General features: G+C 43.2%; 1 protein-coding gene across 5 annotated transcripts in view; it reads right to left on the bottom strand.

Annotated features, from left to right (window-relative positions):
* Positions 1-12,561, bottom strand: part of SMURF1 (SMAD specific E3 ubiquitin protein ligase 1) — a 120,736-nt gene that overhangs the window by 20,950 nt on the left and 87,225 nt on the right. For 3 of the 5 annotated variants that reach the window (XM_017533701.2, XM_017533702.1, XM_037740352.1), the window contains exons 2-10: positions 12,096-12,134; positions 10,884-10,992; positions 8,873-9,006; positions 8,661-8,726; positions 6,138-6,213; positions 3,528-3,769; positions 2,675-2,759; positions 2,225-2,302; positions 894-1,040 (exon numbers count right to left, since the gene is read on the bottom strand). In XM_017533701.2, coding sequence (XP_017389190.1) covers positions 894-1,040; positions 2,225-2,302; positions 2,675-2,759; positions 3,528-3,769; positions 6,138-6,213; positions 8,661-8,726; positions 8,873-9,006; positions 10,884-10,992; positions 12,096-12,134 — 976 coding nt within the window. The remainder of the gene's footprint in view (positions 1-893; positions 1,041-2,224; positions 2,303-2,674; positions 2,760-3,527; positions 3,770-6,137; positions 6,214-8,660; positions 8,727-8,872; positions 9,007-10,883; positions 10,993-12,095; positions 12,135-12,561) is intronic. The other 2 variants (XM_017533703.2, XM_017533705.2) reach the window with 1 other exon arrangement.

The raw sequence follows: 12,561 nt of genomic DNA, 5'->3' as shown, positions 1-12,561 counted from the left end.
ATTTTTACCACCAAGAGATTTCTACACCTTCTCATTGAGAGAAAAATTTCAGTAAAAGGACTAGGATTAGTACGGTGACAAAGTGGCATTTGTCCTGTTCAAGTTTTGCCACTGAGACACAGCTGTTGGTTACAAGAGCTATGTGGGGGGCTGGACGTGGTGGCTCACGCCTGTAATCCCAGCACTTTGGGAGGCCGAGGCAGGCGGATCACCTAAAGTCAGGAACTCAAGACCAGCCTGGCCAACATGGCAAAACCCCATCTCTACTAAAAATACAAAAATCATCTGGCCGTGGTGGCGGGCGCCTGTAATCCCAGCTACTCAGGAGGCTGAGGCAGAAGAATCATTTGAACCTAGGAAGCGGAGGTTGTAGTGAGCCAAGATCGCGCCATTGCACTCCAGCCTGGGCAACAGAGCAGGATTCTATCTCAAAAAAAAAAAAAGCTATGTGGGATATTTGGCTCTGAGAACACAACAGGACTGGAATACTAAATATGGGATCCAAGGTAATTCCCAGTTCCAAGTTATCCAGTTACCCACTGTGCAGGCACTAGGGGGATATCACATTTCTCTACTTCTCAACCTAAGGGCCACGGGTGTCTAAAGTGCTGCATCAGGAAGCTTCCTTCATGAAGCTGCCTAACACTGTCATCTCGGTAAATTTTATTTAGGCTGCAAGTAAGAAAAGGGTAGCAGCAACATATGGCTTCAGTGCTCTTCACAGCTAATTTAACAGTTTAAAATATGCAATTATCCACCAAATGTTTAACGTCATTTTGACCACGCTTATTATCCAACCAGCAAGGCAATAGATAAATTCAGAAAAATATCAACCCAAGAAAAGATTCAATTCTCAATGAAAGAGGTCAGCAAAAAAAATTTTTAAGTCTTACTTCATGATGTGGTGTAATCTTGGGTCTGTAAACTGGGTTGTTCGGTTATTATGATCTACAAAATATATCCTCCCAGAAACTGTACTTCTGACTTCCCAGCCTGGTGGCAGTGGTCCAAGTTCATCACAATTCACACTGTTAAGGTCTCTACCAAAAGGGAAGATACAGAGAGGTTGGTCCAACTGAGTACAAAGGAATGAGATCAAAAGTTAGCCACAGAAGCCACAGAGGTTCCTTATCAAGGTGTCTGTCCCAACTCTGCTGAGATGGACCTTCGTGGTGCTACTTACACCAAACCTCTACTCAGCCCAGACCTTTCTGCTGCAAAGAGCAGCAACATCTGAGAGATTAAAAATGGAACTTTCAGGCACTCTGGGAGTCCGAGGCAGGTTGATCACCTGAAGTCAAGAGTTCGAGACCAGCCTGGCCAACATGGTGAAACCCCATCTCTACTCATAATACAAAAATTAGCCTGGTGTTATGGTGGGTGGCTGTAATCCCAGCTACTTGGGAGGCTAAGGCAGGAGAATTACTTGAACCAGGGAGGCAGACGTTGCAGTGAGCTGAGATCACACCATTACACTCCAGCCTGTGTGACAAGAGCAAAACTCCATCTCCAAAAAAACAAAACAAACAAAAAGGAACTTTCAGAGCTTATAACCATGATAAGGAACAGGGGCTCCCCAGCAAATATAATTTCTTATATGAAAGAAGGCCCAAATAGTAGGGAATATCTTAGTGCTGCTGGAAAGCTATCTGAATTCACAAGTGTAATTAAATGCTCAAGGCCAGAAAAGTTTCTTCATTGAAAAGCTCCCAGACAGCACCAAGATTTTCAGGGCTAAGGAAAATACAGGAACATGCATCCAGAAACTCATGATTCTAAACAGTTGCACCAGGATAAGGCATTCTCATGGTCAAATGGGGTTTTTGTTAAACAAGTATTTTCCATTCTAAGAATGATTAATTATTCTCTTGATTAATAATTTCAACACAATCTACAGTCAGATGGGAGTGCAGATTTACTGACCAAGATGTGTTTCTAATTAACACAAAGCCTGCCATTTCTAACAGTGGGTACTAAAGAGATACCTCATTCATTTGCAGGTAATATATTTCCATTCTCATTAGAGTAACTGAATTCATAAATTGAACACAGACTTGAAAAATCAAAGACAGGAAGTTTACTCTCAGATGAAACAGATTATAAATAAAAAGGAAATAAGCATTACTAAAAATCATATTTGGTAGTAATGCTATTCTAAAAGGGAAAAAAAAGCAAAGAAAAAAAGAAACTTAACTCTGTTATGGGGTGGGGGGGTCTCTCTAACCTGGGTTCAGATGTATGGCCTTGTAGAAGGAATTCGTATAGAAAAGCTTCATCTCCCCCAGGAATGGTCCCCGAGGGACTGAGGCACGGGGACAGTAATGTGGAAGAGAGAAAGGGTAACAGAGTCTTTATATTTCCTTGACTTATGGAAAATTTTAAGCATATCAAAAATGAGAGAGACCATAATGAATCACTGTGAAACCAACTTCAACAGTGATCATGGTCAACCTTGTTTCAAAGGTCAACAATGACTCATGGCCAACCTTATTTCACACATACCCCTGTCCACTCTCCCCCCACCCAGCTTATCTGAAGCAAATCCCAGACATCAGTATCGTCTCATTCATCGTATTTTTAGTTTAAAACAAGAGCAACACATCTGGAAGGGTATTGGCTTTTCAAGTCAACTGCTGGAAAGACAGCTTGGAGGGTGTGCCTTTCAGAAGCTTACCTTGGTATCCTGGGGTCATGCCACGTGCTAACTCCAGTCTGTGTGTGCAAAAAGTAAACCTGGCCCTGGACTGTCGTTCTTTGTTCTGCACGAGAAATTAGGGATCCAAATTAGACAAGTTCAATTCCAGGGAGGGTCTGCCACCAGCCCGCTCACTGTGCCCTCACTTCTGGTACTATCTAAATCTAGACAGCACTCCCTCTCTTACTCCAGTTCTTCTCTGTGAGGCGGCCAGATAATCCCTTCTCAGTCTTACCCCATGCCCTCCTTCCCAGAGCACTACAGGGACCCTCATCTTGCCTACATGTTATCTTGATTTGCTTTGGTTTTCCCTTGCCTAAGATTTTCACATGATTTCAAAACTGGAATATTTGGAGCAATTGCTGAAAATTCATCATTAGCTAAATCTCGCACCATTTGCTTCCAGTTCTGTCTTTACACTGCCACAGTTATCAAATGGCATAACCATGCGAGCATCAGCATTTATACACAAACAGGCTACTCAAAAGGGTTAGAGGCCAGGCATGGTGGCTCACACCTATAATCCCAGCACTTGCGTGAATGAGGCAAGCAGATCACTAAGCCCCAGAGTTAGAGACCAGCCTGGGCAACATGGTGAGACCCATTCTCTACCAAAAAAACCACAAAAATTAGCCAGGCATGATGGTGCCTGCTTGTAATGCCAGCTACTCGGGAGGATCGCTTGAGCCAGGGAGGTCAAGGCTGCAGTGAGCCATGATCATGCCGCTGCACTCCAGCATGGGTGACAGAGCAGGACGTTGTCTTAAAAACAAAGTCAAGCTGTTGGAAACAGGGCAGATGGCACTGGCCATACCAGGGTACATTCTCTCACCGTAGCCTTCAGGCAGTTCCGGGGACTGGTGGCCGTGTGGTCGGTTCTGGGGCGTCTGCAGTGAACCTCGCACATCAGGGTTTCGAAGTCGCTGTGCCTGAAGTCTTTGATCTTGACTTGGGGACTCCACGAACCTGCAGTTCCCTCCTCCAGCAGCAGCACCGGTGCCATCTGTGTAAGGGGCTGGCTCCTCCATGAAGCAGCTGAGCGGCCTCCCAGGCCCCGAGTCTTCATACACCGTTCTGAAAGGGACGAGAGCAGGTAGGCATGGTGACACCATGGAGGAGTCGTAAGACCAGTGCCTTGGCGCTAGTGTCCTAGGGGACGCCCTCACATATATTCCTTTAACAATTTCGAGTGTTCCAATGGCCTGGTTTCGTAAAAATTCATCATGGGCCACTCAAACAGAAAGACAGACTCTTCCAAGAGGAACAGGTGGCCAGAGTGTCACCAAGGCCAACTGTACAATTTCACCATAGGGGAGACTGGAATGAATGGAAGAAACCAACTTTACACTGTGAGGAATTTGTGAAATGAAATTTCATTTTTCTTGATTTAAAATCACATCCAGACCAGTGCGGTGGCTCAAGCCTGTAATCCCAACACTTTGAGAGGCTGAGGCAGGCAGATCACTTGGAGGTCAGGAGTTCAAGACCAGCCTGGTCAAACTCCATCTTTACTAAAAACACAAAAATTCGCTGGGCATGGTAACACATGCCTGTGGTCCCAGCTACTCCGGAGGCTGACGCATGAGAATCGCTTGAACCCAGGAGGCAGAAGTTGCAGTAAGCTAAGATTGTGCCACTGCACTCCAGCCTGGGCAACAGAGCAAGACTCCATCTCAAAAACAAAATAAATCACATCTAAATACTCCATTTTCCTTGTTATTTTACTCTATAATGGAACTCCTGGTTACATAAAATACCAAAATGACTTTAGGTAGTTTTTAAATTTCAATCTTCACCCCCTGAGCAATTTTGAAGACAATTTACCTTAGTAGGCTACTGTCCCTTAAAAGCAAATACTTTTATAAAACCTTAGACTGACAAATTTCAAATATGTACATAAAATTAAGAGACCAGCACAGTGACCCCCCCGTATCCACCCCTCCCAGCTAACCATCATCCAATGTCCACTTTTCCAATCCCTCCTCACCAACCCCATTTTATGACTTCATCCTTAAATATTTCAGCCTCTAAAAGGGTCTACGTTATGCCTCTAAAAGACAAGGACTTTTTCCATGATCACGACCAAAAAATGTTCATCAATTTTTTAAAAAAACAGGCCAGGTGCGGTGGCTCACACCTGTAATCCCACTACTTTGGGAGGCCAAAGTGGGCAGAACATGAGGTCAAGAGATCGAGACCATCCTGGCCAACATGGTGAAACCTTGTCTCTACTAAAAATACAAACATTAGCTGGGTGTGGTGGCGTGTGCCTGTAATCCCAGCTACTCGGGAGGCTGAGAGGGGAGAATCGCTTGAACCTGTGAGGCGGAAGTTGCAGTGAGCTGAGATCACGCCACTGCACTCCGGCCTGGGTGACAAAGCAAAACCCTGTCTCAAAAAAAAAAAAAAAAAATCAAACACCAGTGTTCATATTTCTCCAACTGTCTCGTAAATCAGGATTCAAAGTCCACACTTTGCATTTGTAGCTGTCTCAAGTTTCTTTTAATATGAATTGATGCTAGGTTCTCCCCTCCTTTCCTTTTCTTGCAGTCTATTTGTTGAAGACACTGGGTGTTCTGGCCCAGAGAGGACCCCATTCTGGATGTTTGTTGATCACATTCCCTTGGGGCCGTGAGACACATTCCCAGTCACCTGTATTTCCAAGAGGTGTGTTCGTGTCGGATCATCTCTTTTGTGTTGTCGTTAGTGATGATTAATTACTGTTGGCCCGGTCTGAAAATTCATGGGGGGCTGCAACTGACAGTGACCAGAGTTCACTGGTTTGTCTTCTTTTTCAGCGTGTTGTTTTTTTCCCTGTCATTGTGAACCCCGTCAATGTGAACCCAAGGATTTTTAATATATTTGATATGTTCCAATTCATTGCAGTTACAATTCTTTTCTTTCCTTTGAGCCAGGGTCTTGCTGTGTCGCCCAGGGTGGAGTGCAATGGTGCGATCAGGGCTCACTGCAACTTCAAACTCCTGGACTCAAAAGCAATCCTCCCACCTCAGCTTCCCTAGGAGCTGGGATTACAGGTGCATGCTACCATGCCTGGCTAATTTATCTTTTTATTTTTTGGTAGCGACAAAGTCTCGCTATGTTGCCCAGGCTGGTCTCAAACTCAAGACCAAAGTCTCTGCCCACCTTGGCCTCCCAAAGTGCTAGGATTCCAGGCAGTTATAATTCTTACTGATGCTCAGACTCACCCATCTTTGGCCCATGGGAGCCACTTTAATTGGATTCTGGGTCTTTCAGGCACAACCCCAGTTGTTTTTACAGCTTCTTTTATAGACAAGTAAACTGTTCAGAGTTTTATCCCAACATCCTTTACGCATCTCAAGCACTCCCCAGAGTGACTTAAGGAGGGAAGGACACTTTCACAGAGGCCAAGAGGTTAAGACAGCAGAGAACTCGGCCCACCTCTCGCTGTGGTTATACGTACCCTTCATTTTCTAGCAGGCCTCTGCAGTCCACCACCGAGCCGCCGGTGCCGATTCTGTCTCGTGTCTGTAAACTGACTAAAACGGAAAAGAACGACGTGTGTTAAAACCCAGCGGGGTTTACATAATGATAATACAGTGAGTCATGGCTCATTTAGAATTTATGTACAATATCCGAAAAAAACGAGGCGTATATGTATGTACACACACACATATTCCTATGCTTTCACATACGAAGCATTTTACTCCGGTAGCTCATGCTAGCTGGAATATTTCTTATAAATGTGGCATAGAAAAGGGTCCTAAGTTCCTCCTGGTCTACATAAAAATAACAATGCGATACTCAGTCCCTCTAAGTTATTTTTAAGAAGATTGATGATTGATTGATTGATGAGATGGAGTTTTGCTTGTTGCCCAGGCTGGAGTGCAGTGGCATGATCTTAGCTCACTGCAACCTCTGCCTCCCAGGTTCAAGCGATTCACCTGCCTCAGCCTCTGGAATAGCTGGGAATACAGGCATGCACCACCACATCCAGCTAATTTTGTATTTTCAGCAGAGATGGGGTTTCTCCATGTTGGTCAGGCTGGTCTCAAACTCCCAACTTCAGGTGATCCGCCTGCCTTAGCCTCCCAAAGTGCTGGGATTACAGATGTGAGTCACCGCACCTGGCCAAGAAGATTTATTTTTTAAGACTTTCTTTGGGGTGGGCATGGGGGCTGATGCCTGTAATCCCAGCACTTTGAAAGGCTGAGACAGGTGGATCACCTGAGCCTAGGAGTTTGAGATCAGCCTGGGCAACATGGCAAAACCCCGTCTCTACTAAAAATACGAAGATTAGCCAAGCAAGGTAGCATGCGCTTGTAGTCCTAGCTACTCGGGAGGCTGAGGCAAGAAAATCGCTTGAACTCAGGAGGCGGAGGTTGCAGTGAGCTAAAATTACACCACTGAACTGCAGCTGGGGTGACAGAGCGAGATTCTGTCTCCAAAGAAGTTTTTTAAATTAAAAAAAGTTAAAAATAAGTTTTTTTGGAAGGGGATTAAGCCTCACTGTGTTGCCCACCCTTGGCCTCAGAGTAGCTAAGACTACAGGCACATACCACTGAGCCCAGTTTTTATTTCTTAAGAATATTCTGACAAGTTTAATAAAGACACAGAGAGGGTGGGCACGGTGGATCACGCCTGTAATTCCAGCACTTTGCGGGGCCAAGGAGGGTAGATCGCCTGAGGTCGGGAGTTCCAGACCAGCCTGGCCAACATGGCAAAACCCCATCTCTACTAAAAATACAAAACATTGGCAAGGTGTGGTGGCAGGCACCTGTAATCCCAGCTACTCAGGAGGCTGAGGCAGGAGAATCGTTTGAACCCAGGAGGCGGAGGTTGCAGTGAGCTGAGATCACACCACTGCCCTCCAGACTAGGTGATAGAGCAAGAGTCCATTTCGAAAAGAAAAAAAGAAATTCCACACGGGAAAGCATTAGGTGAGAACTTTTACATTATGGCAGATTTCAGGGTGTATGCCTGTAGTATTCATTTATCTTGGGTTTAGTCTACATAGGACAATACCTAAAAGATTTGGAGTTACCATCACTCCAGTGTGCTGCAGAGAGACTGTTTTCTTTGATTCCATGTAGTGAGTGCTTACAAGTCAATATTTGAGTTACCCCAAAATACTGAAACAAATGGGTGGATAATAGGATGAGCTATTAAACAGCTAAATCACTTCCAACAGACTGCCTCTAGCCAACACTTTGTAACATTAGCACGTTTTAATTTTTCATTCTAAATAATGCAATCCCCTGACTGTACAAATCATATCACATGGAATTCTTCACAACTCTTTGCTCTTTACTCATATGATGGAGCTTCCAGAAGAAAGAATTTCCCAACTCCCATATGTGTGGCCACCATTCTTATTATCTACCCTTGTGTAGTACAGTCACAAACGTACTGTCCATTACTGTAATGATTAAAATGACATTTAAAACTCTAACCCTAAATCTCTCTGTACACAAGTCATTTTAACTCAACTTTAAAAGCCAGGAGAAGGGGGCCAGGTACAGCGGCTCATGCCTGTAATCCTAGCAGTTTGGGAGGCCGAGGCAGGCGGATCACTTGAGGTCAGGAGATAGAGACCTGGCCAACATGGTGAAACTCCATCTCTACTGAAAATACAAAAATGTGCTGGGAGTGGTGACGGGAGCCTGAGGTCCCAGGGACTCGGGAGGCTGAGGCAGGAGAATCACTTGAACTGCGGAGGAGGAGGTTGCAGAGAGCCAAGATCTCACCACTGCACTCAATCTCAAAAAAAAAAGAAAAAAGCCAGGAGAAGGGAATTAGATAAAATAATAAAAACTAAAAACTAAATACTAAATAAGACAAAACTTCCTAGTGTTGAAGATGAAGAGAAGGCCCTGTATGTGGTCTGTCCTTTGAGGCCTGTCAAAGGCCCGTGAGTTCTAGGCGATGAAGGGTTGAAAGAAAGTTCTGGAAAAGCATCTCTTTACACAGACAAGAAAGTTCTTACCCACTATCTGGCCACGAACTGCATCCGTATCTGAGGGGTTTAGTTTGCATAGATCCAAACGCTGGTCTGTAAACGAATAATTCGAAACTTAACCCAAGGAACATGAACTAGGGAGGAAGGCAGGATCAGTATTCAGCGATCAAAACAAAAAAATGATGCCTCCTAAGCTTTCTTCAGTTGCATTAAGAGGCAGGAAAGCGTTTGATTCTTACATCCGGTGTCTTTTAATCTGCTGATGGCGTTGGAGAGCAGCCGCACGCAGCCCAGGAAGCCAGCTCCCTGTTTCTTGTGAATTTTCTTGTGGTTCCACACACTAATGGTTATTGAATCTGTTTTCCCAACATATCTGGAAAGAAAGTACAAAACTCATTTTTAATTGTATTTCTTTTTTTTCTTTCTTTTTTTTGGGGTGGATGAAGTCCCGCTCAGCTGCCCCCAGTCTGGGGTGCAGTTGCACCATCTCAGCTCACTGAAACCTCTGCCTCCTAAGTTCAAATGATTCTCCTGCCTCAGCCACCCAAGAAGCTGGGACTACAGGTGTATATCACCACACCTGACTAATTTTTGTATTTTTAGTTGAGATGGGGTTTCACCATGTTGGCCAGGCTGGTCTCAACCTCCTGATCTCAGGTGATCCGCCTGCCTCAGCCTCCCAAAGTGCCAGGATTACAGGTGTGAGCCACTGCACCCAGCAAATTTGCTGTATTTTAATTGTTGCACAGGACAGTAACATGATTCATAAATTCTCACCAATTAGGTTTAATATAGAATACTGGTTTGCAGCAAGGGACCACTTACAAACCTATGGATCCATTCCAAGTACACAAGAGGACACTAAGACATTAAACCTCCAATTACTGTCACTGCAAGCCAATCATGGAGAGAGAGGAACTTTCAGGACAATAACTGACAGCCACTTACAGAGCCTCAGTGTCACTGAAACTGAATTTTAGAATCTAACTCTTAAAAACCCCACCCAAATAACAGTATAATTTGTGTCAATTAAAAGACAATAAGCTTTCAGGATTACTTTGATGAAAATATCTTAGGGACATGAAAACATGGGAGCATATAAAATAATAATCTTCATGGCCAGGAGCGGTGTCACACCTGTAATCCCAGCACTCTGGGAGGCTGAGGCAGGCAGGTCACCGGAGGTCAGGAGATCGCAATCAGCCTGGCCAACATGGTAAAACCCTGTCTCTGCTAAAACTACAAAAATTAGCCAGGTGTGGTGGTGGGCACTTGTAATCCCAGCTACTCAGGAAGCTGAGGCACAAGAATCACTTGAACCCAGGAGGAGGAAGTTGCAATGACCTGAGATTGCACCACTGCACTCCAGCCTGGGCAACAGAGTGAGACTCTGTTTCAAAAAAAAAATTAAATTAAAAATTAAATAAAGTAGTGGTTTTCAAAGTGCAAGCCAGTTTTTGAATGAATACAAGAAATTGTCTGATGGCTTTGATAAAATAAAACCATATTTTCTGTTGCAGAAATATGTGTACTAAAAAAAGGCAAAATTTCCAAAGTCAACGGAAACATACAGTCAAAATAATGCATTTTAAGTAGAAACTACAACTAGGTTTAGGGTTTTGCTGAAAAACAGTAGCATGTGGAGTTCACAAACTATACAGCCTTTTCTCCTGCTAAAATGGCCAGGATGCTGAAAAGTTTGAGGATCACAGGTATAAAACCAAGCCATAAAAATCTATGAAATTATCAAAGGCCGTCCGGCACGGTGGCTCAGCCTATAATCCCGACACTTTGGGAGACCAAAATGGGCAGATCACTTGAGGTCAGGAATTCAAGACCAGCCTGGCCAACATGGTGAAACCCTGTCTCTACTAAAAAAATACAAAAATTAATTGGGCATGGTGGCATATGTCTGTAATCCCAGCTACTTTGGAGGCTGAGGTAGGAGAATCGCTTATATCCAGGAGGCGGCAGTTGTGGTGAGCCAAGATCGTGCCACTGCACTCCAGCCTGAGTGACAGAGTGAGACTTCATCTCAAAAAAAAAAAGAAAAAAGAAAAAGAAAAATGTGCTGAATGCAAGAACTTCCAAGTGCATGAATTCTACAGTTAGGCAACGTATACGTTCATTTGGCCATCTGCTTTTGTTATTAATAAAAGTCTTTTTTTTTTCTTAAATGTTGTCTCTCATAAAAGCTAGACACCTGCTTTCTTGCCACTCCCCATGTAGCTTCCAGAACATTCAACTCACAAATCATAGTGCTGGTTCCACTTTGGGTCCAATGTGTTTTTCACAGTGTCGGTTGAGTGGCACTGCCCAGACCCATCCACGACGATCTTTGCAAACGGATCAGGGAGCCCTAGAGGAGAGAGGAGACCCATACCTAGATGAGACCTCAGATTCATACATGTGACACAGAACAGTCTTTCAGGCTAAAGGGAGCTTCAGGATCATCTCATCTGGTAAAGATTACCTGTGTGCATTTTCTTCTCTAATTTCAGGATAATTTCAATCAGCAAAATAAGTGATTTCTATTGAGCTTTCTAAGAGAGACAACCTAGTATGCCTCCATACTCGGATTTTTAGAGGACAGAAAAGAAAGTGACTTAAAAAAATAGGCTTACATTCAAATTTCTATTAAGTGAGGCTAAGTGGAGGGAAGTGTCTGAAAGTAATTGTATTTAGACTTTCTAAAAATTATTAATGCCCGGAAATCTTGTTTACTGCTCTTACCTCTGTTATCTATGGAAGTAAGTATGCACCAGGTCTTAATTTGGTTTAAGTCCCTAATGCTGGAGACTGATCAGATGGGTTTATTAGATAAGACAGGTGGCAAAGTATACAGGTGTCAGAGACAGAGCTGGACACCAGCCACCACTCAGGAGTTTCCTCACTACCTGGATAAAGCCTTTGAGCCCAAGTTTCTTCATCTTTAAAGCATGAATAATACCACTTAGGAACTGAAAGATGTTCTGTGTGACAAATTAATTGCTGCTAGCACTTACCAGATAGTAACTGACTTTCTTAAGGAGTGATTCCTTCCCTTAGAAAAGGAGTCTCTATTTGGACAATTCCTTTAATTACAGGGTGTTGTAAATGTGATTTAATGTATAAAATGTGATTAACAATTTTATGCAAATTCAGCTGTTTCATAGAAAAATATCATTTGTATTAGAGCTGAGAATACATCATTCAGCAGAAAGCAATATTATAATTGGTAGAGAGGCAGAGAAAATAGGGTATGGCCAGAATGGGAAATAAAAGGTTTTTGGGTATGATTTATAAGCTCGGTGTCTTTCAGCTAAGGAACCCCCAGGTTGTAGTTAATTGGGAAATCAAGTTTGACAAACCATGGATTTCTGCTAAAACTTTTAAGAGAATACACCTTATCTTTTTTTAAATTTTAAAATTTCAGAAATACATGCGTAACGTTACAAGAGAGAAAAAAAAGTGTTTACTTACTAAAGAAGTCTTTCTTTGCAAGGTTCTTGGCACATAATACTAAAAACAAAGAATAATTGCTCAGGTTAGCATTTAGGAGATTTCCATAATAGCTCATCTATGTTTACACCAGAACAAAAGACTATACAATTATCTTTGCTAAAGATTTGACTTTCAAATCTGGTATCAACATTAAACAAAAAAATGGACAACCATCAAAAAAGTGTTTTCTCCTCAAACTGAAGATCAACTATAACAAATACAAAATGCTTTAAACTAAAAATCTTAAAACACATTCAGATGGATTTAGCAATATACTTTTTTATTTTTTAAGAGACAGGATCTCGTTCTGTGACACAGGCTGGAGTGCAGTGGCATGATCATAGCTCACTGCAGCCTCGAACTCCTGGGTTCAAGTAATCCTCTTGCCTCAGCCTCCCCAGCAGCTAGAATTACAGGCACATACCACCACACCTGGCTAATTTTT

Source organism: Cebus imitator, unplaced genomic scaffold (genome assembly GCF_001604975.1).
Source record: "Cebus imitator isolate Cc_AM_T3 unplaced genomic scaffold, Cebus_imitator-1.0 Scaffold82, whole genome shotgun sequence".
NCBI classification, from domain to species: Eukaryota; Metazoa; Chordata; class Mammalia; order Primates; family Cebidae; genus Cebus; species Cebus imitator.
This window is presented reverse-complemented; position numbering and strand designations above follow the sequence as displayed.